The sequence below is a fragment of the Elephas maximus genome, chromosome 9 (assembly GCF_024166365.1).
Source record: "Elephas maximus indicus isolate mEleMax1 chromosome 9, mEleMax1 primary haplotype, whole genome shotgun sequence".
In the NCBI taxonomy this organism is placed as follows: domain Eukaryota; kingdom Metazoa; phylum Chordata; class Mammalia; order Proboscidea; family Elephantidae; genus Elephas; species Elephas maximus.
The window spans coordinates 105,370,361-105,394,891 of NC_064827.1; the positions used below are offsets into that span (position 1 = coordinate 105,370,361).

General features: G+C 44.9%; 1 protein-coding gene across 4 annotated transcripts in view; it reads left to right on the forward strand.

Annotated features, from left to right (window-relative positions):
- The window catches only part of DAPK1 (death associated protein kinase 1), a 223,757-nt gene that overhangs the window by 113,189 nt on the left and 86,037 nt on the right, over positions 1 to 24,531 (forward strand). For all 4 annotated transcript variants that reach the window (XM_049897030.1, XM_049897031.1, XM_049897033.1 and 1 more), the window contains exon 3: positions 7,429 to 7,650. In XM_049897030.1, coding sequence (XP_049752987.1) covers positions 7,429 to 7,650 — 222 coding nt within the window. The remainder of the gene's footprint in view (positions 1 to 7,428; positions 7,651 to 24,531) is intronic.

The following is a 24,531-nucleotide window of genomic DNA, read 5'->3' on the forward strand; positions in this document are numbered from 1 at the left end:
AAGCTCAGAGAGGTCCCTGTCTTCCCCAAGGGCTTCCAGCCAGTTAGGCCAGAGTTGGGGCTGGGGTTCCTCCGCTCTGCAGTGCCATGTGTGCTAAGTACCCTGCTGTGTCAGGTCTCTGCTGGGTGTGGAGGCGCAGATGTGAGTGGAATCTGGCCCTCACCTTCCCCTAGCTGTAGACGTCTCGTTCTGCTTGGTCTGGGCAGCAGGGAAGAGGTGTGCGCCCCAGAGCAGCTCCGCCCCGTTGCTCTCCCAGGAGGCTGCGGAGCCCTTGAACTGTCCCTCGCCCTCCCCACGAGGATGCAATTGGTGGCCTGTGGGGCTGCGAGGCCAGCCAAAGCAGGCTATGGAAGTGCGCCACTGCTCTTCCCCGGGGGCAATTAGTTCTGCAAAGCCCCCACCTCTGCCTCTAGAGACACCCCCTGGCCCGACCAATATGAGCTCCCTTTGGGGGTCTAAGGTGGTATCACCAAAGGAGACCTGGCCCTCATAGAGTTAGAGTATAGCTGTCCCGATGCCTCTCCCATCACCCCCTCTTCTCTAGAAACACTATAGCAGGCTCTTCCATGCCTCCCTGCCCCTCTCTGTCTCTCCATGTGTGCCTACACCTTCTTCAGCTCCCTACTGTCAACCAGAAATGACCATAACCAGTGTAGACCCAGCCCCAGGTGCTTCCACCTGTAAACCTTGCTTAACTGGTATTTTCCAAACCCACATTCTCTTGAGACTTCTTCATAGTAAAGCCAAGAACCCTTGTAGCTATTACAAATGAAAGAAAGGGCACGTGGGCCAATCACAGACTTGCCCCCACTATAGAAGGACCCACCATTGCTTAAATGACAACTTTCCAGGGCCCATCCCTTTTTTCTCAACAAACTTCCTCAAAGCTTCTTATAAAAGGAGACTGCTGTCTTTCTCAAATTGAAGTCCTTGGTATCTCCTCTTGAGTATCAGGGTTTCTTGCTGCAGCACTTTGGTTTACTCACAGATAAAATCTTTAAATTTTTTTTATAACTCGACTTCAGAATCTGTCATTTAACACTACTGACATGCAGGCTTCAGGGCCCAGCTTAGGCCAGCTCCGGCAGGGTCTCCTGATGGCCCTCAGCCCCAGAGCGGCCATGTCACATTATAGTGTGATGTGCTTGTCTCTCCCACACGTCTATAAGCCCTTTGGGGTCTTTCCCATGTTGTAAATGTGAATTATTATCAGATGGTAACTCAGCCTTGAAAAATCATTCCTGTCACCTCACCTCTTACCTAAGACCGTGATTCCAGTATTACAGCAAAATTTTTGCCCTGTTCGTCTCTCAGTGCAGCTCTGGTCAAGAAAAATAGATCGCCCATAAACGAGCACTAAAATTGGGCCAGGGATTTGATACATGAATTCAGAAGTAAAATTTATTTTGCTTTCATTAGAAATCATATTGCAAAATTTAAGAGGAGTCTGAATCTAGCAGCTACCGCTTGGAAACCCTATGGGGCAGCTCTGCTTTGTCCTGTAGGGTCGCTATGAGTCAGAATCCACTCGGTGGCAACAGGTTTTTTTGTTTTTTGTTTTTTTTTCATTAAAAGGAAAGGAGAGATGGAAGTTACCAGCTGTTAGATTTAAACCAGATCTGCTTTCAGCATTAGTTTAGGGATTTATAACAATAATAAAACCAAAAACCAGTTACCATTGAGTCAACTCTGGCTCATGGCGACCCCCATGTAAGTCAGAGTAGAATGGTGCTCCATAGGGTTTTCTGTGATTTTTCAGAAATAGATCACCAGGCCTTTCTTCTGAGGCGCCTCCAGGTGGACTTGAACCACCAACCTTTTGGTTAGCAGCTGAGAGTGTTAACTATTTGTACTACCTGGGAACTCCATAACAATAATAGTTACCATAAATAATTTTAACTGTCACATGTGCTGGGTAAAATACATACTTAAAAATCAAAGATAAAACATTATATGCTATTTTAGTTGTGTGTGTGTGTGTGTGTATATATATATGCTTTTTAATCCGCACCTATCTTGGGTGGTAGCTTGTGCCCTCTGGATCGAGATCAACAACGAAATTGTTAGACACTTGATTGGGTTCCAACCCGTGAGACAGAAATTGTCATATCCGATCAAATTGCACTTTCCTCCCTTCTGAATGCAACGTCCTCTCAGAATTTGAATGTCCATACCATCTTTCCCCCAAGCAGACAAGACTTCCACGAATAAATAAGCTTGAAAATAGAACCTGGCTGGATTAAAAAAAGTTCCACAAGTTTGTTTTTAATACATTATGGAACAGATTAAACAGTTGCTGTCTCGTCAGTTCTGACGCATGGTGACCCCAGGTGTGTCGGAATAGAACGGTGCTCCATAGGGTTTTCGGTGACTGATTCTTCTGAAATAGATTGCCAAGGCTTTCTTCCAAGGCACCTCTGGGTGGGCTGGAGGCACCAATGTTTCGGTGAGTTGCCGAGTACTTAATTGTTTGAGTCACCCAGAAGCTCCAATTATTAGTATTGTTGTTGTTGATAGGTGCTATTGAGTTGATTTCAACTCATAGTGACCCCAGGTGACAGAGTAGAGCTGCCCCATAGGGTTTTTTAGGCAGAAAGGAGCCCTGGTGGCACAGTGGTTAAAGCGCTGGCTGCTAACGGAAAGGTTGGCGGTTTGAACGCACCAGCCGCTCGTGGGAGAAGGATGGGGAATCTGCTTCTGTAAAGATTTACAGCCTTGAAAACCCTGTGGGGCAGTTCTCTGTCCTACAGTGTCTCTATGAGTCGGAATCGACTCAGCGGCAGTGGGTTTAAGGAGCCCTGGTGGTACGGTGGTTAAGCACTTGGCTTCTAACCAAAAGGTCAGTGATTCGAACTCACCACACCAGCTGATCCACGGAAGAAAGTTGTGGCAAACTGCTGTCATAAAGATGATAGCCTTGGAAACCCTGTGAGGCGGTTCACCTCTGTCCTGTAGGGTCTGCGTGAGTTGGAGCTGACTCAACGGCAGCAGATTTTCTTTTTTTTTTTAAGTCTTTACAGGAGCAGATCACCAGGTCTCTCTCCTGTGGAGCCACGGGGTGGATTTGAAGCACCAACCTTTTGGTTAACAATCCCGCCCTTAACCACTGCACCGCCATGCATGCGTGGATGTGTGTGCACACAGAGTTTACTTTGTATCATGTAGCATCTCAGGGCACGTCAGAGCGATGGCTTCAGTTAATTAAAACATTGTGTGAATTTTCCAGAGAGAGGAGAAGGTAACAGTACCCAAGCTTATTTCACCGCAAGCTTCTGTCTTCCCCTCACAAAGGACTTTCCTAGAATGACTTGTACATCAAAGCAAATGATCACAAGATCAACACAGCCACGTGGCTCAGTGAATTGAGCTTTGGAGGCAAAAAACACGTCGGTTTGGATTCGTTTTTCAATCAGGCTGAGTGATTTGGTGCAATTTTTAAAATCTTTCTCAGTCCTGGTTTTCTTAGTGATAGAAGAGAGGACAAAAACAAAAACAAAAAACCCCAGCGCTGTCGAGTCGATTCTGATTCATAGCGACCCTACAGGACAGAGTAGAACTGCCTCATAGAGTTTCCAAGGAGCGCCTGGCAGATTTGAACTGCTGCCCCTTTGGTTAGCTGCTGTAGCACTTAACCACTACGCCACCAGGGTTTCTGAAGAGAGGACAGAATGTGTATCTCCCAGAGCTGTGATTATTAATAAGGTAACATGTGTAAGGCGTCTCGCATAGAATCCTGGTCACGGTTCATTTAGTAACTTCAAGGGGACCAATCAGATTAGAGAATATTAGTGAGTCAGACAATGAAATGGGATGGAATGTTGTCCTTTATAAATTTTGCTCCTTTTAGCCAAGATTCTCCTCTTTTTAATAAAATTTGTGATTGTTTTCAATCAAGTATTTTAGTAGAAAGCTCCTTTAGCTCAAGGATTATGCCTCATCGTCTTTATAGGCACCTGATCACTGTTGTTGTTGTTGGGTGCTGTCAAGTGGGTTCTGACTCACAGGAACCCCATGTGACAGACCAGAACTTCCCCATAGGGTTTTCCAGGCTGTAATCTTTATGGGAGTAAATCGCCAGATCCTTCTCCTGCGGAGCTGCAGGGTGGGTTCAGACAGTCAACCTTTTGGTAAGCAGCCGAGCGCTTAACTGTTGCGCCACCAAGGCTCCTTGCCTGACTATATCATAGTATACACAAATTCTCCATATACAGTGACTTTCTACTTCCCAATAAAGAAACTACATTTCCCCCACCCATCTTACAGTCGAACTGTAGCTGCAGCCATCTGTATCCACGTTAATTACTGACTAGCTTCAGTGTGTTTGCAAAAGGCAGGGAGCGCTGAAGAGGAAGCAGTGCTCGAGGGGTCGGCGGTGGTGTTAAGGCTTCTTTTGTGTGTTCACTTTCCTCCCTGGGTCTGAGCTCACCCTCCAAGCTGTGTCATTTTGTTACTCTGGGGGCCCACGATTTAGAAGTGCTTGCCAAAGATAAACAAACACGTAAATGAATTCAGCTGTTGTTGTTATTATTGGGGTAGTGGGGGATTGGTGGAGAGGAGCTGGGCTTTGTATTCAGACTCCAGCATGTAAAGTGCCTCAGACAGTTAGTTAAGCACTCAACTACTAGCTGACAGGTGGGTGGAAGACAGACCTGGCGATCTGCTTCTATAAAGATTACAGCGAAGAAAACCCTACGGAGCAGTTCCACTCTCCACAGAATCAACTCAGCCACAATGGGTTTTGGGTTTGGTTTTTACTCCCGTATGACCTCCTGTTAACTTAACTGCTAACATCTTCAAAGACCCTAATTCCAAACAGGGTCACATGCGCAGGTATCAGAGTTTGGAACTTTGACGTATCTTTTTGGGATAATTCAGTCCATGACAGAGGAAAAGCCCAGTTCTTCATTCCCCAGAGAAATTAGAAATGGTTGCAATAAAGTGGCAGCACGGATCCCACGGCTCTTTCAGGTGGTGAGTTTATAGGCATTGGTGCAGGCTTTCCAGTGTGATTCTGGGTTCCGTCTCTCTGCTTTGCTGCAGAGGAGGGGAAAAGTGTAGCAATAACTGCCGTGCAAACAATTTGACACTGCTCTAAAGTAATCCTTCACCGTCTGCTTTTCCTCCCTGGCCTCCCACTGCTGAAGGACGTGAGTAACATTTCCAAGTATTCATTCTTTAACATCAGAATATTATCCTCAATTTGATTTTCTCTGCCCTTTTTGCCTTCATGTCAGGAGACCAAAGCTAGCTAAAAATAACTGCTAGTTCTGTATATAGCCGTTCTGCAGCAGGTGCCATGGAGTGTACAGATCCTGGGATGGGTGGGCAGACTCCTCCCTGGGTGCGAGGGAAGAGGGGAGGGCGCCAGCGTCATTACAGAAGGGTCTTTCCATGTGCGCCACCGATTTTCTGGGTAGCCTGCTTACCTCTCAAGATCTCACGGCTTATGTATTCACGTTATTTTGTGTCAATTTCTGTTATTATCCTATTTTAGAAATGGGAAGAAGCTCTGGTTACATGCTATGTCATTTCGGATGCTTTCGTACGAAAGAAATAGAAAACCCAAATCAAGCTCAGTTTAGCTGTTGGCTTAGTCAGGGTTCTGTAGAGAAACAGAACCATTTATAAACAAACAAAACAAAATAGTTAAAGAGAGAGAGAGATTTACTCAAGGAAATGACTCACAGGATCGTAGGAGGCAGCAAGTCCCCGATCTGTAGGTCAGGCAATAGGCTGAAGACTCCCTGTGTCCCCAGATCCATGAGAAGATGACAAGTAAGAGTGTTCTGGCAAAATGTCTGTTTATAGTCTGGAGGCAGAGCACAGCCTAGGGAAACTCCCTCTTTGCTCTTAAGGCCTTCAGCTGATTGATGGAGGCCCGTCCACATTATGGAAGGTAATCCACTTTACCCATTGCTGTCGAGTTGATTCTGACTTATAGCAACCCTCTAGGATGAAGTAGAACTGCCCCATAGGGTTTTCCACACTGTAATCTTTGCGGAAGCAGACTGCCACATCTTTCTCTGGTGGAGCGGCTGGTGGGTTCGAACCACCAGCCTTTTGGTTAGCAGCCCAGCTCTTAACCACCACGCTACCAGGGCTCTTTTAATCCACTTTACTTGAGGCCGGTTTATTTAATCACATGCAACTACTTCCTAACAGCAACTAGACTAGTGTTTGACTAAACAGCTGGACACCATAGCCTAGCTAAGTTGGCACATAAAATTAACCATCACAGTTGTAAAGGGAATTTTTTTGGCTTATGTTATTTAAAATCCACAGTGATATGGCTTCAGGTGAGGGTTGATCCAGCCACTCCATCATGTAACCACAGACCTGGTTTCCTTCTGTCTACCCACTCTGCCTCTGTAGTGGTTGGCTTCTCCTAAGACTGGCTCCCTTCATGATCCCAAGATGGCTGCCAACAGCTTCCAGGGTTGTATAATTCCATGTTCAGATCCAGAGGGAAAAGAGTATCAGGAAAAGGCTTTGTCTCTGCATTCTCCACAAAATCTTGATACTCACTCTGAAAGGTGTTAACTTAGATCGTATGTCTGTCACTGGAGCCAGGAGAATACAGTGCACTAATAGGCTCAGCATAGGTCACATGGCCCATATCTATAGTTCCGGGTGGAGTCATCCTCCCCAGAAGCACAAGGATCCCCGGTAGTAGACATTGCTGGAAAGGAAGTGGCAGAAAAGCAGCTGCTGGAGAAGCAACAAACAGATGTCTGCACACAGAGCTTACTGGTCTCTGAATTGTGGACAAATAAATATGAAGCTTTTCCTATTCTGGGTATTTGATACTAAAAATATATCACTGAAGGTAAAAAAACAAAAACAAAAAAACCTGTTGTCATCGAGTTGATTCCGACTCATAGCAACCCTATAGGACAGGGTAGAACTGCCCTATAGAGTTTCCAGGGAGCACCTGGTGGATTCAAACTGCTGACCTTTTGGTTAGCAGCTTTAGTTCTTAACTGCTGCGCCACCAGGGTTTCCCGTCATTGAAGGTAGGGCCCTATATATTTTTCTACCCCAGCCCTTGTCTCCATTTCTTCTCTTCCTAGCTTTAAGACTAGACAGAGGGAAAGAGCTGACGGCGGTGGGGTCAGATGAAGGAGCTCCTTCCTGCTGTCGAATCCAAAATGGGAGGGAGGGTACAGAAATCCAGACATTATTATCCATTTCACAAAATATAATTGAAGACATGAGTTTTTATTTCTGTGTCATTGTTTGTTAGGAAAGGGGCTTCATGAAACAGATAGAAGAAGAAACATCCCTACTTAGTCTGTTCCTGTCTTACAGCTGTAACTCTCTTATTCGCATTTCCATTGTCCCTCAAGGCCACACCCTCGTTCCAGTCCTATTTTTTTAAAGAACAGTAAAGAATCTCCGAATGACCATTGACCTGCTTTCTCCCTTCAGCGGGCAGTTTGCAGTCGTGAAGAAATGCCGGGAGAAAAGCACTGGCCTCCAGTATGCGGCCAAATTTATCAAGAAAAGGAGGACGAAATCCAGCCGGCGGGGCGTGAGCCGCGAGGACATCGAGCGGGAGGTCAGCATCCTGAAGGAGATCCAGCACCCCAACGTCATCACCCTGCACGAAGTCTATGAGAACAAGACAGATGTCATCCTGATTCTAGAGCTGTAAGTGCTGGTGGCAGTAGGCAGAGACTGTGGGTGGGGACGAGGGTGTGGCTGAGGTCAGTCTATGCTGCCTTCCGGCAGGAGGAGGACCACAGGCTCGGGAGCCCTGGAGCCTCATGGGGAAGTGATTTTGCTTGGCTGGGTTTGAGAGCAAGAGTGTGCTGAAAGCCCTGACCTGAGACTTACCTGTAGTTCACTAAGTTCTAAAGAGCACCTTCAACCAGTGTGGTGGCGCCTGATTTGCAAGAGGGTCGGCAAATCTTGAGCTTCATCACTGTCCTGGTTTCATCTTTGTTATGAGTTCCTCTTTTTCTGAGTTTTATGTTAATCTTTAAACACGTGGTTCTCACCTATTTCTCTGACTTGCATCTGCTTTTCTACTTCTCTTCCTCTGGTCTCTGTTTCTTTCTCTCTTTCCCTTTCATTGCTCCTTTTAGCAGCCATCCAGTTGGCTTCTGACTCATGGTGACCCTGTGCACAACTGAATGAAACACTGCTTGGTCCTGTGCCATCCCCATGATCGGTTGCAGACTAGACCTTTGTAATTCATAGAGTTTTCATAGGCCGATGTTTGGAAGTAGATCTCCAGGCCTTTATTCCTTGTCTACCTTAGTCAGAAGCTCCACTGAACCCTGTTCATCATCACAGTAACATGTAGCCCACCACGGACAGATGGGTGGTGGCTACACAGGAGGTGCATTGGCTGGGAATGAGCCAGGTCTCCTTCATGGAAGGCGAGAATTCTGCCCCTGACTCACCACTGCCTCACCCTCTCTCTCTCTGCTCTCGCCTTTTTGCCTCCTCCTTCTATCTTATACACATATGCCCCATTTTTTACTGTTGGAACTGTCAAGACTAATTATACGAACGGGAAAAATGGAACCTGAGTCACTCAGATATGATTATAGGATTTGCTGTTACAGTGATTTGCTTATTTTCTCTGCAAGCCGTGCTCGTGTGGTGCCATTGTTGGAAACTGATTGTAGCTTGTCGTTCTATGTTGATTCCAGTCTCCATCCCCCGTCTCTCCCCATTCTCTTGGCCCCATGCCTGTGTGTGCTCCACAGGACCCCCAGTCCATGTGGCCTCCAGTCCTGCAGCTCAAGCAAAGCAACGAAAGGGACTGGTGAGAGAGAAGAAGAAACCATCCAGGGAACAAGACATTAGTGCTCTGAAGAAGAAGGATGGATGGATCAAAAGAAGATTCTGTGAAAACCCAATCCTGGGTGTTCTTAGTGATGACAGGCCCCACCACTTCCTGGGATCCTCTCGAATTCAGATTTGCTCTTCTGCCAGCCCAGCAGCTCTCCTGGTTTGCAGATCTCTCAGGGATGAAGGGTGTTTTTAAGACTAGAGGAGATAAACGTTAAAGGACGTTTACAGAGTTGTCCAACCCAGGGTTGTCCCACTCAAAGGCCCTAAGGCTTTGGTGTCATGCCTGCAACTTAAGTTGTGCCATATCCTTCTACTGGTCTGAGCAACAGCTTTCTTAACTATAAAATGGGGTGACTAATAAAACCAACTGCTGCTTAGTTGACTCTGACCCATGGCCTTTTCAAAGAATTACCAGGTTGTACCCAGTGATTCAAGAATGTCACTTATCCCCTTTACTACCAAAATACACAAGTGGTGGCTGTGAGTTACTGCCCTTGTTACTCTCACCTGTGTGTTTATTCCAGATTCATGCTCTGTTGCCTGACCTCATTCCGTAGATCTTTTTCATTAGACTCATTGATAGTATGCATAAATCGGATGGCATACAATTATTATTATTATTTTTACATTTAAGTTGTTTACTTTTTTAATTATCATATAGTGAATTTGACACTGGAGAGGAGTCATGTAATTCTGTTAATGTTAACACATGTATACGTCATGTAACTCCTACCCCAGTCAGGATACAGAACAGTTCCATTACTTAGAAAAACTCTCGGGCTATCTCTTTATGGAGCCCTGGTGGCATGGTGGTGAAGAGCTCGGCTGCTAACCAAAAAGCTGGCAGTTCAAATCCACCAGCTTCTCCTTGGAAACCCTATGAGGCAGTTCTACTCTGTCCTGTAGGGTCGCTGTGAGTCAGAACTGACCCAACGGCGATGGGTATGTATGGGTATCTCTTTATAGTCACACCTCCCTCCACCCCTATTCCCTGGCAACCACTGTTCACTATCACTATAAAAAAAAAAAAAAGTTTTGTCTTTTTCCAGAATGTCATAGAAATAGAATTATAGGCAACACTTTTCCCTTTTTAAGAATTGAAGTAAAATATATATAACATAAAATTTACAACTTAATTATTTTTAGGTGTACATTTCAGTGACATTAATTACAACTGCCATGTTATGCAACCATCACTGCTGTCTATTACCAAAATTTTTTATCACCCGAAACAGAAACTCAGTACCATTAAGCCGAAACTCCTCATTGGTCCCTCCCTCCAGCCCCTGCTAACAAAGTAACCTTCTGTTGCTATCGCATTGGCCTGTTCTGCGTATTTCATGTAAGTGGGACCATGCAATATTTGTCCTTTGATGTATGACTTATTTCACTCAGCATAATGTTTTCAAGATTTATTCAAATCGTGGTGTATGGTAGAACTTCATTTCTCTTTATGGCTAAATAATCCATTGTCTGCATGTACCATGTTTTGTTTATCTGTTCATCTGTCGATTGGCACTTGGTTCGTTTCCACCTTTTGGCTATTGTGAATAGTGCTACAGTGAACACTGGTGTAGAAATAGCTGTTTGAGTCTCTGCTTTTAATTCTTTGGGTATATACCTAGAAGTGTAATTGCTGGATCATGTGATAATTTCGTTTCACTCTATGTACAGTATATGACTTTTTTTTTTTAAGCATACCATTCTTGTGTGTCTGTATCTGTGTGTGTGCTTTAGGTGAAAGTCTACAAAACAAATTAGTTTCCCATCCAGTAATTATACACAAAATATTCTGTGACATTGATTGCAATCTGCGCAATGTGTCAGCACTCCACCTGTTTCTGCCGTGAGTTCCCTGTTGCCATTCATCTCGTTTTCCTGCCCCTTCCTGCCTTCTCATCTTTGCTGTTACTTTTGGGCAAATGTTGCCCTTTTGGTTTCATATAGTTGATTATTCTAAGGAGCACTTTCCTAAATGGGTGTTATTGTTTATTTTATGGGCCTGTCTATTATTTGGCTGGAAACTCTGGTGGTGTAGTGTTTGAGAGTTCAGCTAATAACCAAAAGGTCAGTGTTTGAATCCACCAGGGGCTCCTTGGAAACTGTATGGGGCAGTTCTACTCTGTCCTATAGGGTCACTGTGAGTCAGAATCGACTCGACGGCAGTGGGTTTTTTTTTTTTTGGTATTTGGCTGAAAGGTGGTCTCTGGGAGTGGCTTTACTTCAACGTTACAAGGGCAACTAAAGGCCATATAGTCTCAGGGGTTCCCTCTAGTCTCTATCAGACCAGTAAGTCTGGTCAGTACAGAACTTTTTGCAACTGGTTTCTTTCACTCAATATAATGATTTTGAGATTCATCTAAGTTGTTGCATGTATGAGTAGCTTGTTCTCTTTTATTGCTGTGTAGTTTTACATTGTATGATGTAGATTTATCCATTCACCCATTGAAGAGCAGTTGAGTTGTTTCCATGTATTTGACAGTCATGAGCAAAGCTTCTATAAACATTCACATGTAGGCTTTTGTGTGAAATATAAGTTTTTCTCTCTGTTGCATAAATACCTCGGCGTGTGATTGCTGGGTTGTGTGGTAAGAGTGTGTTTATAAGAAACTACCAAACTGCTCTCTAAAGTGCCTGTGCCAGTTATATTCCCACCAGCAGTGTATGACAGTTTCATCTGCTCCACCAGCTCTTTATATTGCCAGTATATTTTTATTTTCACCATTCTTTTTTTTTTTTTAATTCTGAGCAATGTTTATTTTTGAAAAGAATAATTTTTACCTTGACAGAAGTTTTGAATTAAACACTTTCCTTGCCTCGGGGAACTTTGTTTCTTTACTTTTTTTTACAGTGCTTCAGGTGAAAGTTTACAGAGCAACTTAGTTTTTCATTAAACAATTACTACACACGTGGTTTTGTGACATTGGTTGCCAACTCTGCGATGTGTCAACACTCTCCCCTTCTTGACCTCAGGTTCCCCATTTCCATTCCTATCTTCGCTGTACTAATAGGTATGTAGTGGCATACAGTTTTAAATAGTGAGCTGCACACTGACTGTTTTAGTTGCCTAGTACTGCTGTAACATTGAATAGCACAAGTGGGTGACTTCAAAGAACAGAAGTTTATTTTCTCTCAGTTCTAGAGGCTAAAAGTTCAAATCAGTATCTCAGCTATGTTTATTCTTTCCTTGTCGGTAGCTCTGGACGTTGCTTGGTTCCTTGACTTGTAGGCAGTCGTCACATGATCCTGTCTTTCCCCGTGTGTACATGCCTCTGTGTTTAATCTGCTCTTTTTATAACTCAGAAGTGGATAGGTTTAGGACCCAGGCTATACCAGTATGGCCGCATTAACATAATGAAAGAAAAGCCCTATTCCCAAATAGAATTACATCCACAAGTAAAGGGGTTAGGAGTCCAACACTTACTTTGGGGGCACACAATTCAGTCTATAACAGTGATCTTTCATAAAAGTTGAGCAGGTTCACCGGGAGCAGCTGTTAGATGGGAAGTGGCAGGAGGGGCCTTAGGACATGCCCGTTGCAGAGTCTCCAGCCCCCAACCCACCTTCCTCACAGGCTTAGATTCTTCTGGGTATTTCCTCTTCACAGATTCCAGCATCACCTGTGGGTTTATTGTCCTTGCCTCTTCCCCAGCCAGGCATGTGGGTAGAAGCACCAAGAAGGGAAAGTGCACCCTAGTTTTTACTTCAGAAGCCTCTCTCATTTCATACATATTTACTTTGACATGAAGCGTTGGGGGCACTGGTGGTTCAGGGCTAGAATTCTTGCTTTCCGTGAGGGAGGCCCAGGTTTGATTCCCGTCCAGTGCAGCCACCACCCGTCTGTCAGTGGAGGCTTGGGTGTTGCTGTGATGCTGAACAGGTTTCAGCAGAGACTGAATTGGACTACGAAGAAAGGCCTCGTAGTATGCTTCTGAAAATCAGCCAGTGAAAACCCATGGATCACAAAAGTCCCGTCCACAACCAATGATGGGGGTGGCACAGCACTGGGCAGCGTTTCAGTCCATTGTGCACAGGGTTGCCGTGAGTCAGAGGCTGACTGGGCGGCCACTAACAGTAACATTTAAAGTATTAAATCTGCCAGAAGAAATAGTCGTCTTTGCCTTTGCCTATGAGAAAATCATCACTGTTTTACACTCTAGTAGCTTTAAAGAAAGCTTAGGAGTCGTCAGTGACACGTCTCATCATTTCCTCCATAAACATGACGGAGGTACAGGGATGATGAAGAAGGAAAAAATGAAGAATTTGTTAGAAAATAATCATATGACATAATAGTGGCCATTTGTCTGAATCATCTGTTTCACCAGCCCTTGAATGGATGTGTTTTTTGGGTTTATTGCTTAAAAATGATCTCCGTGGCAAGTAAAACTCTGGAGGTTTAATGAGGAGGCTAGTTCCCTCATTGAAACTTGGTATCTGTCTCCACTTTTATGCATGAACTCTATCCTCCAAATTCCAAAACTGTCTTTACCACAGAGGTAAGGAAATCCAAACCGTGGCTCCAGCCCCCGTGACCTGGGTGAGACACAGAAAAGGCATCTTTTCTGCAGTTTGTCCAGAAACGACTTGACATCTGCATTAAAGGCACGATTGTCAAATTGTGGTCCAGCATCTACCGCTTGAAAATATCCCAAAGCTAAATAAGGCTTTAAAGCAATGGCTGCTTCCCTCACTTGCCTCACTGAGAAGTACCCTTTCCACAGCTCATCTGCTCTTGCAGTTTAGCACAGCGCACACACTGAAGGAGGCATGTGTGATGTCTTAAAATCACGATTTCTTGCCTTCCACATTCCCATTGCTCTCTAATGAAGTCGTGGCGATAGGAAAATCTTTCCTTCCTGCATTGCCGTTTGCCCATGCGTGGCTGCCTGGGCACACTGGTATAGAACTTTAATCTTCAGGGCTTGAATCATTTCATAACTTGCCATGTTACTTGAGGAAAAATGAAGCCAGACTTTCAGAACTTAAAGTCGGCGCTGTTTCTGAAGTGTGTGGCATTGTGGATCAGAAGCACTGGATCCTAGAATTCCATTCCTAAACTCGCTGCTCAGAAGCAGCTTAGTATTTTGGGCTGTTGATAGTGATGTGTTGTATCTAACTTTTCTCTATCTAGCCATGGCTCAAACCCAAATGCCCTTAGGGACCAAGCAGGCCATGGAAACGAGCAAGGCTGGTTGTATAAAGCCTCTGTGTCAGTCAGGCGCTAGAGAATTGTGGGGACTGTGGCCAAGTGGAGCCCTCATGCCCCTCCTCAAAATGGCAGCCACTAATTAGTTATTGTTGCTGTGTGGAAATTTGTATCTGGCATTGCTGGATTTTCCAATTTTTTTTTTTTTCAAGGAAGAAAAATGGTTGTAATCTAGGTTTTAATGTTGGCAGTTAATTCACAGTTTTCATGAGCAGACAAAAGAAAACATATCTGAGGGCCACACGTAGCCTCCATAGACCTCTAGATGCTAGCCTGTTTTATGTTAGCAATAACTTATTTGCTGATCACTACTGTGAGAGAAGGAGGCCCTGGGTGGCACCGACTGTTAAGCAGTAAACGAAAGGTTGGCAGTTCAAACCAATTCAGAGATGCCCCGAAAGAAAGGATCTGCTTCCAAAAGGTCACAGTCATGGAAACCCTATGGAGCAGTTCTACTCTGCAACACACAGAGTCTCCATGAGTCAGAACTGACTCATTGGAAACTGTTTTTTGCTTTGTCTTGTTTCTCCCTATGAGAGAAGCAGCATGAGATAAATACAGTCAGAGACAGCCCCCAAAGGCTTATGATTCTCTTGGGGAGATAAGATATATACTTAGCGTTATAACCCAACTTTTTAATTGTACAATATGGTTTCAAGCAGTGGTCCTCAAACTTTAGCCTCCTGGAGACTTGTTAAAGCACAGATGGTTGGACCACTCTTCCAGTGAGCCAGGGGTGGGGTCTGAGACTTTGGATTTTAACAATTTTCCAGGTAATGTTGATGCTGCTGGCTGGGAGTTCACCTTTTGAGAGCACTAGTTGAACAAAAAATTAATTCTTGGGATGGGGGCCCATGCATATGTTAATCTAAAGTTCTATAAGCTACTTAGAAACAAAGCACTTAGACGTGGTAGTGCCATCAGGCAGGTGAAATGGGTGAGCTGCGTGGCTCCTACTTGGTGCAGAAGGGCTGGGCAGAGAAGGGCTGGAGGGAGAGGTGGGTGGTTCTGAGCCTATGTTAGGCTGGGTTCTCTAGGGAAGCAACACTAGTGAAGTGTGTGTGTGTGTGTGTGGAGAGAGAGCGAGAGGGAGGAAAATATTAAACGATTCAGGAGGCATCAAAAGAAGATGGAAAGAATACACAGAGTCACTGTACCAAAAAGAATTGGTTGACATTCAGCCATTTCAACAGGTAGCATATGATCGAGAACCCATGGTACTCGAGTTCGTTGTTGCGGCCATTGTTTAGTGCCTTTTAACCTAGGAGGCTCATCTTCTAGACTATTTTGAACAATGTTCTCTTATGATCCATAGGGTTTTCACTGGCTAATTTTTGGAAGCAGATCTCCAGGCCTTTTTTCCTAGCCTGTCTTGGTATGGAAGCTTGGCTGAAACCTGTCCACCATGGGTGACCCTGCTAGTATTTGAAATACTGGTGACGTAGCTTCCAGCATCACAGCAACATGCAAGCCACCACAGTAGGACAATCTGTCGCTGGGTTAAACTATCTTAAAAGTGTCAAAAGTCCTTTGACACTGAAAGCAGGAAAAGAGACCTAAGTGATGCTGATAAACAAGGTGTATCTGATGCAGGGACTTTTTTTGTCTTACCTCTTCTCTGCTCCTCTCCTGCTGCTCACAAGACAAAAAGCACCCACAGGGAGAATACGAGCAATTTTTTTGCTGCTACATTTTTTCTTTCTTCAACTGAGCTCAAGATAACTCTTTTGACTTTTTGAACTTTCGTTTTTATTCACAAAGGTAATTTCAAGAACTGTTCTGGGTTACACTTTCGGCATTTTGCTCCTCAGATATCTACTGTTAGACAAGAACAGAGGACTAAGGAGCATTTGACAACAGTCTCAACCTTTCACAGCAGAATTAAGTCACTAAGAGGTTATTTTCCATTCAGGCCTTCTCTGGAGAAATAAAATTCTGTATGTACGTCTTTCCCACACCCCACTTCTCGCCACTTCTGTTGAAAAGTGTTTCTTTCAAGTTATTAAATAGGTATTTTCATGCACTTAAGTGGATTATTGGATTTCTGGATGAAATCCAGAAATCATAAAAGCATACCACGTGTGATTTCTCTCAGCCCATTAGGTCTATGGTTTTTAGGCTGCATTTTTAATTTTAATATTTGACTGTTTTGTATAGGAAGCAGAGTATTTGGCATCTTTGCTTATTTCTAGGAAAGACTGATCATTGTAAAGGCTTGGGAAGCTGACGGAGCCTTGCTGCCTACCAGCCAGTCTCAGGGGTGTCCATCGTGCCTGTCCACGTGGCTAATCTTGGACCCTACGTTAGTTCACTAGGGCTGCTGTGACAATGTACCACAAACTTGGTGGCTTAAAACAACTGAAATGTGTTGTCTCACGGTTCTGGAGACTAGAAGTCCAAATTTAAGGTGTCAGCAGGGCTACGCTTCCTCTGAAGACTCTAAGGGAAGATCCTTGTCCCTTTCTGGCTTCTGGCGGCTCCTGGCAGTCCTTGGCTTGTAGACGTCTCACTCCAGTCTCCGCCTTCACATGGCCCCTGTGTCTGTGTCTCTTCTCTTTTATAAAGACATCACTCAGGTTGGATTAGGACTCACCCTATCCCAGTGTGACCTTGTGTTAACTGAGCTAATACCAGCTACTTCCAAACAAGATCACGTTCACAGGTACCAGGGTTGGAACTTCAGCATATCTTTTTGGAGGACACAATTCAGCCGAAACAAACTCCTTCCCAGAGACCACAGATTGTAGTTTATGACACTCTAGGGTGGGCCAAGTCCCTTCAAGTGTTTGACACTTCCTCTTGGAAACTCACAGCCATGTTGCAAATCTGATTACCCTTCCGTTCTTGGCCAACATGTCAAGGGGATGTAGTAGAAGGGAACAGTAATTGTGCTTCAGCTGACTTGGTAGACATCCTGGCTTCCCCCTTGCCCTACACCTTCCCTCTGCCCTTGTTTCTTCTCCTGGTGGCAGAGGCCATTCCTGCACTGTGCGCTCTGCTGCCTCTGTGCATGAAGTGCCCAGGCCTGAGGGCTGCCAGCTTGGTGGTCCAGGCTCCACTTAGAATTTCAGCCTGACTGTCCTTCATGCTGGTCCTCTGGTGCCGTGTCTGGACACTGCTGCCTCCTAAAATGCTGGGATGGTGGTTGGGGTAAGGGTTGGAGACAAGATGATGGGGAAGATTTACCCTCAAGTAGTTCCTAAGAAGAGAGAGCCAAGACTTATCGGTCATGGGAGGGAATACCTTTTAGACTATTGTCTTCCAAAAACCAATTGCCGTCAAGCTGATTACACTTTGTGGCAACCCCATGCGTGTCAGAGTAGAATTATGCCGCATAGGGTTTTCAACAGCTGATTTGGGAAGTGGATTACCAGGCCTTTCTTCCAAGGTGCCTTTGGGTGGTCTAGAACCTCCAGCCTTTCCGTTAGCAGCTAAGTGTGAACCGTTTTCACTATCCAGAAAGTAGACTAGTGTCTAATGCAGGTCAATAAGAGTCTTTCCAGGACCACCCTTGAGCCCCTCAGAGCCTCTTCTTCTGCCTGGTGTTATTGTAAAAAGTCGTTTAAAAAGCAAAGGGAGTATCTAACCACAGATGAATAGATAGATAAAATGTGGTATATACGTACAGTGGAATATTACTCAGCCATAAAGAGAAATGAAGTTTGAATGCGTGCCATAACATGAATGAACCTTGAAAGCATGCTGAGTGAAACACACCAGACAAAAAGGACAAATACTGTATGATCTCATTTATGTGAAATATCTGGAGAAGACAAATGCATAGAAATAGATTATTGGTTACCAGGGGCGGGGGAGAGGGTGGAAGAAGAAATAGGTTGTTATCACTTAATGGGCACAGAGTTCGGGTATGGGGTGATGAAAAGTTTTAAAAACAAAGGATGGTGATGGTTATACAACTTTGTGAGTGTATTAGTGCCACCGAAATGTACACTTGAAAGTGTTTAAAATGGCAAATTTTATCTTTTATGTATTTTACCACAACTTAAAAAAAAAAGGTGGGTAGGGGGAGGGATGCTTCCAGAACCAGCCTTGTATTGCTTTTTTCTCTTCAATTGTATTTCCAAGTAACTGAGTATTAGCTCACCTTCTGATGTTGAACCACTTTTTTTCCCCCCGTGTGGAACTTGTTCAGGATATTGTCAGAATTGGTCACGCAAAGGAGGCACGTCAGCCAGTATTTGCCTGTTCCACACTGAAATGTCAGTTTCACTTCCAGACGCTAAATGAGCCCAATTACCAGGCATGGCCATGGTGAGAAGTGAATGCTGTCTTACTGACAAAACTGGATATAAGTGAGACGTGGGCAAAGTTACCTGCTCTTCCCTGCATGAAAGAAGAACCAGGACCTTTTTTCCAGTGTTTTGAAGGGAAAATGCAAGTCCAATTGATCATTTCAGAAACTCAGAACTTTAAGGCCATCCCGTTTAGACATGAATCTTCCAGCTGCTTTGAGAGAGAGGGTATAGCTTAGTGACAAGACTGGTTTTCCCTGGAGGAGAAGAGGAATCTGTACTACATTTGTGTCTCTTTGGGTCAGGGACCGTGCTACGTCCTTTCCTGTACGTGATCTCCTTTAAACCTTGTGTGCAAATGTACGAGAATTGTACTGTCATCCCCACCTGCCTTGGCTGTTTGACCCTCTGGATAAGGAAAACTGTGGCCATCTAAAACTAAAAACAAACAAAAAACCTAAACCTCTTGCCATAGAGTCGATTCTATAAGACAGAGTAGAACTGCCCCATAGAGTTTCCAAGGGGTAGCTGGTGGATTTGAATTGCTGACCTTTTGGATAGCAGCTGAGCTTTTAACCACTGCACCACCAGGGCTCCTGTGGCCAGACATAAATTACAGGTGGGGAGGGTGGGTTCTAATCCCAGACAGCAGCATCTGGGGGAGGTTATTCTTGTGTTTGAGTTTTCCAAACCTTAAAATTCTGCTAATCCACTGTAGGACTTAGCCTTCAAGAACATGTTGTCCAACTTTTCTAAGCCAAACTATTATCTTTGAGTCCAGGATGTGATTTAAATGAAGCAGACAATCTCAGGAGCAGGGCAGAGGTTACAGTATTGGGATAAGTCCACGCCTGCCTCGCTCTACTCCTCATCTATGGGCTGGCCCGTCGCCTTTGACCTTTACCACTTGGGAGTGATTCTCTCATTTCAGGGGCTCCTAAGCCACGTTTGCTACTCTTCAATTTCAAAGTGAATTAGAATTTTTTGAAAAGCAGCCTGGACCTGGAGGACCCTCTCACCCTCCTGGTTCTTTCTCCAGCGCTGCTTCTCGGGCCGCCATGTTGTTCTTGCATCTCATTTCTTCACATTCCCACCAAGTTGGATGAGGGCAGGAATGTTCTAGAATACCTGTGGGAAGAATGACGCTCAGGAGCTGAGATGGCTTTGTGGGGGCTCTCATGCTATAGTTGTGTGTACACATTTGCCTCTTTCAGGAAATTTCTTTGAGGGAAAGACTGCGTTTTATTTTGGCACTCACAGCTCTTAAGACTGCGCTTGACCCAAGAAATGTTTGTAAAATCCAAATAGTGCAAGAAGAACAGTGTGATGCCATTCATGGGCCACTAGTGGCTCAAGAGCCAGTAAGGTGACCGCTGAGGAGGGCATTCCTCCTCTTTGTGAGGTATTGATCTATTTTTCTCAGCTTCTGGAAACTTTCTCTGGATCAAGTTTCCTACAGAGTAAGGAAGAAGAGCTTGAATATTATTGCTTGAATCCATCTGGGTCCCACTAGGAAGCAGATGGCACACACCAACTGGGAATTTGAAGAGCATTTAATAAAGGGACTGTCTACAAAGATGTGATAACCCACTCAAAGATGTGATATACAGGGTTTAAGGAAAACAACGTGTTGGGGAAGCACCCTAGAACTAGCCATTGCAAGGAGTTATCATCACCCTGGAGTCTCTGGGTGGTGCAGGCGTTTAATGTGCTTAACTGCTAACTGAAAGTTTGGAAGTTTAAGTCCACCCAGAGGCACCTCAGAAGAAAAGCTTGGCAGTCTACTTCCAAAAAACCTACCATTGAAAATCCTACGGAGCACAGTTCTACCGACACACATGGGGTCTCCATGAGTTGGAGTCCACTTGAGGGTGTCTGGTTTTTCATGACACGTAGGTCTGAAGGGTAAGGAAAGGCAGCGACTTGGGGGACCCTGGAAAAAATACCTTTATAAAGAGGGCAGCTGGAGAGGAGCTTCAGTGAAGGGACTCAGGCAACCTGTGGCAGCCTGGCAGGGAGGAAGCAGTGTTGACCTCACTGTCCTTCCCTGTTGTTACTTTCTGTTGGCCAGACAAAACTGGAAGCCAACTAACTAGGGACTCATTGATTCTGCTCCTGTGAACAGCCTCCCTGGACCTAGAGCTGATGCAGAAGGATGGAGCTTGGATATGGGTTCAGAAGGATTTCTCTTGATTCTCCAGTCCACTTGATACTTCCGTTTAGATGCTGTGACTGAGTTACAACCCAAACTTCATGGTGCCCCCAGTGCAATCCATTCAGGTCTGAAGATTGCACAGCTTGCCAAAGAATCATTAGGATCCGTTTTACTCCATGCTCTCCTTTATCCAGGACTGTATGCCTATCACATATTCTTAAAGGGGAAGTACAACTTTTTCAAACCTGACCCTATTTTCCACTTTATTATAAACTTTATTGGCATATAGAGGTGGAAACATGGAAGACAAGACTAGAAATCCCGGCTCTTTAGCAGATGGTAGCTTTTCATTGACAGGGCCACTCACCTAGCAGGATGCCTGTGCCTTTTGCCTTCCTGCCTCTTCTGTCCCTTGGGTGCTGCATTGATCTCTGAAGGAATGGGAGTTGTCTTAAGGCTCCTTGGGCATCCATGTCTATGATGTATATAATGGAAAGGGTTGCCATGGAGCTAGGAAGCAGTTTTTATTTGCTCCCTTTTCTTCCTTGACTCTCATTTCGTCTTTAGATCACTTTAGAGCACAAAGGGGAATAGCTGAGAGAACAAGTGACCTGACAGCCTCACCATCTTCTGAGTCAAAGTCCAGGCCTTTCAACTTTTCCATCTCTCCTTCCTCCTCCAACTCTCCTTCCTCTTCTTCAGATCCATCCTCAAATAGGGAAAGGACCACTCTGTTCACCACCCATTTGGAATTGCAGCTTTACAGGTCTGGGAGTTGGCTAACGAACAGACATCATCCTTGGGATTGGCCTGTGCCCTCTATCTGATGGGCTAGTGGTCTTTCATCCTGGGATTTCCAGGTCATTAACAATCAGCAGCTTTCATTTTAGCCCTTTTGGCTGGATCTTTGAAGAGAAACCCAGTCAAGGAGTAGGAGGAGATGAGTCTCTGTGCTTCCCTTGGATAATAGCCTTCCCTTGTTTTCAACCAGACGAGACAGATTGATTTTGGAGTAGACTTCATCTAAGGCTGTCCCAGCTTGGTTTACTTCCCGCTTGCCTTTTGTTCCTGCGCCAGTTATAATTACCCAGTCTGAAGAGACGTCTGGCTGTTCCGTGTGCCCCACTTTCAATTGGCCTAATTATTTCTGTGGGTCTCCAAAGCTTGGACCAGTGCCATTAAAGTAAAAAAGAGGCTTGGCATATGCTTGGTCAGTCTGGATGTTGAGTTTCTTATTGTACTTTATATTGTCATGGATTGAACGGTGTCCCCACCAAATATCTGGTAACATGGCTAGGCCATAATTCCTAGTATTGTGTGATATCCACCATTTTGTCATCTGATGTGATTTTCCTATGAGTTGTAAATCCTACCTCTACGTTGTTATGAGGTGGAATTAACAGCAGTTACTTTAATGGGTGGAAGTGAGCCCATGTGACAGAGTAGAACTGCGCCAGAGAGTTCCCTAGACCATAATCTTTATAGAAGCAGATTGCCCCATTTTTCTCCCAAGGAGCCGCTGGGTGGGTATGAATCACCAGCCTTTCAGTTAGCAGTGAACACTTAACCATTGAGCTATCACGGCTCCTTTAGCATTTCCCAGCTTCCCTAAACTTTCCTGAGAGAGGCCAATCCTTATTGCTGTCTATATGTGTATCGCTCACATTGTCTCTGTGACATTTTCTGAATAGTCTCCAGATTCTGCATCTTCCTTAAAACGTAGGGCCCAGCAGAGGTCTGGGGACCATGGTTTCAGGGGACATCTAGGTCAACTGGCATAACAAAGTGTATTAAAATGTTCTGCATCCCACTTTGGTGAGTGATGTCTGGGGTCTTAAATGCTAGCATGTGGCCATCTAAAGTGCATCAGTTGGTCTCAACCCACCTGGCACAAAGGAGAATGAAGAACACCAAAGACCAAGGAAAATGTGAGCCCAAGAGACAGAAAGGGCCACATAAATCAGAGACTCCATCAGCCTGAGACCAGAAGAACTAGATGGTGCCCGGCTACCACCAATAACTGCCCTGACAGGGAACACAGCAGAGAGTCCTGACAGAGCAGGAGAAATGTGTGGAGCAGAACTCCAATTCACGTAAAAAGACCAGACTTAATGGCCTGACTGAGACTGGAGGAACCCCCAAAGCCATGGCCCCCAGACGCTCTGTTAACCCAGAACTAAAATCATTCCCAAGCCCACTCTTCAGACAAAGATTAGACTAGACTATAAAACACAAAATAATACTTGTGAAGAGTGTGCTTATTAGTTTAAACAGGTACGTGAGACCAAATGGGCAGCTCCTGTCCAGAGGCAGGATGAGAAGGCAGGAAGGGACAGGAGCTGGTTGGATGGATCCAGAAAATCTGGGGTGGAAAGGGGGGGTGTTCTGTCACGTTGTGGGGATCGCAACTAGTGTCACATACCAATATGTGTATACATTTTTGTATGAGAAAATAACTTGAGCTGTAAACATTCACCTAAAGCACGATATATTAAAACAAAACAAAACAACAAAAAAAACCCAAGTTGTTCATGGTCTATTCTGGACCTGGGTGCTCTTTTTGGCAAGTTACTAATTTTCCTTATCTGAATGTGTTTATGGTTTCTCCTTCAGTGGACACTTTTGACCTCCCCCTCTGCCCTCCACTTCCTCTCCCTCAGCACCCCCATTAGAGCCAGGTCTGGGTGACTGCTGATGTCTGTGCCCCTCATGCCTGTGCCGTGATGCCCCCTAACCCAGGAACCCAAGGTCCTCAACACTTTCATCCTGGGTTCCCTAAAGCCTCACTCAGTGCATCGCCCTTTCCCGCAGATTATTACTTCTCTCCAAGAGTATCCTTGGAGTCTCTGTGTGGTGTAAATGGTTCATGCTAAATGGAAGGTGGGAGGACGGAGTCTACCCAGAGGTGCCTTGGAAAAAAGGCCTGGTGATCTACTGCAGAAAAAAATCAGCCATTGAAAACCCTGTGGAGCACAGCTCTACTCTGACACACATGAGGTCGCCATGAGTCCGAATCGACTCTGTGGCAACTGATGAGAGCGGCCTTGGGACTGGTGGAATTATTGGGCAGGCTCACTGAGCCATTGTTGTGTAAGGTTTTCATTCTTGCTGTGTTATGCTTTTCTCCTGTTTTTCTTCTTGAATTGGTGGACTTCTTGGTTTTCATCGCTGGGAACTTTTAACAAATTCTCTCTCTTTTTTTAATGTTACCTCCCCCGTACATTTCCCTTTTCCATGTCCCCCCCATTCCCTAGGGAAATGAAAATGCAAGTAAGAAATCAGAACTTGAGCAAGTGCTCAGAATTGGGGGTGGGAGGGCTGTGGCTTATGTTAATCTACTGTAGGTGCCATGGTGCCATGATCACCTTCAAAGACATCCCTTGGGATGTCACGCTTTACCCACTGCCCAGACAGCAGGTTTTGATAACTTACAAAACTACCATCAGGTACTCTCCAGAGAGTTGTCTTACAAACCATGTTTATGAACCGATAGCATATTTTCAAGAACTGTAGACGAGAACTGTTCAATGGGAAGAGAGAAGAAGATGAATTCTGTTCACTTAAAGAGGAAGAGAGAGGTAAACAGTGGTTTTTGGTTTGTCAGATTGTTTTTATAGCAGCTTCCTCATATTCCATATACCACCAGTTGTCATCCAGTCACTTCCAGCTCACGGTGGTCCCATGTGTATCAGAGTAGAACTGTGCTCCACAGGGTTTTCAGGGGCTTGATTTGTGGAAGGAGATCACCAGGCTTTTCTTCTGAGGCACCTCTGGGTCCAGTGGAACCTTCAACCTTTCAGTTATCAGCTGACTGCGTTAACCGTTGGCACCACTAGAAACCAAACTAAGCCCCTTGCCGTTGAGTTGATTCCGATTCATGGCGACCCTATGTGTTATAGAGCAGAACTACTCCATCGGGTTTTCTTGGCTGAAATCTTGATGGAAGCAGATCACCGGGTCTTTCTTCTGTGGTGGGGCAGAGTGGGTTTGAAACACCAACCTTTAATTAGTAAATGAGTGCAAATCATTTGCACCAACCAGGGACCTTCTTGCACCACCTAGGGGATTCACATATCCCACGTAAGGCTTCCTCAATTTTAAAAAAGTAAGGA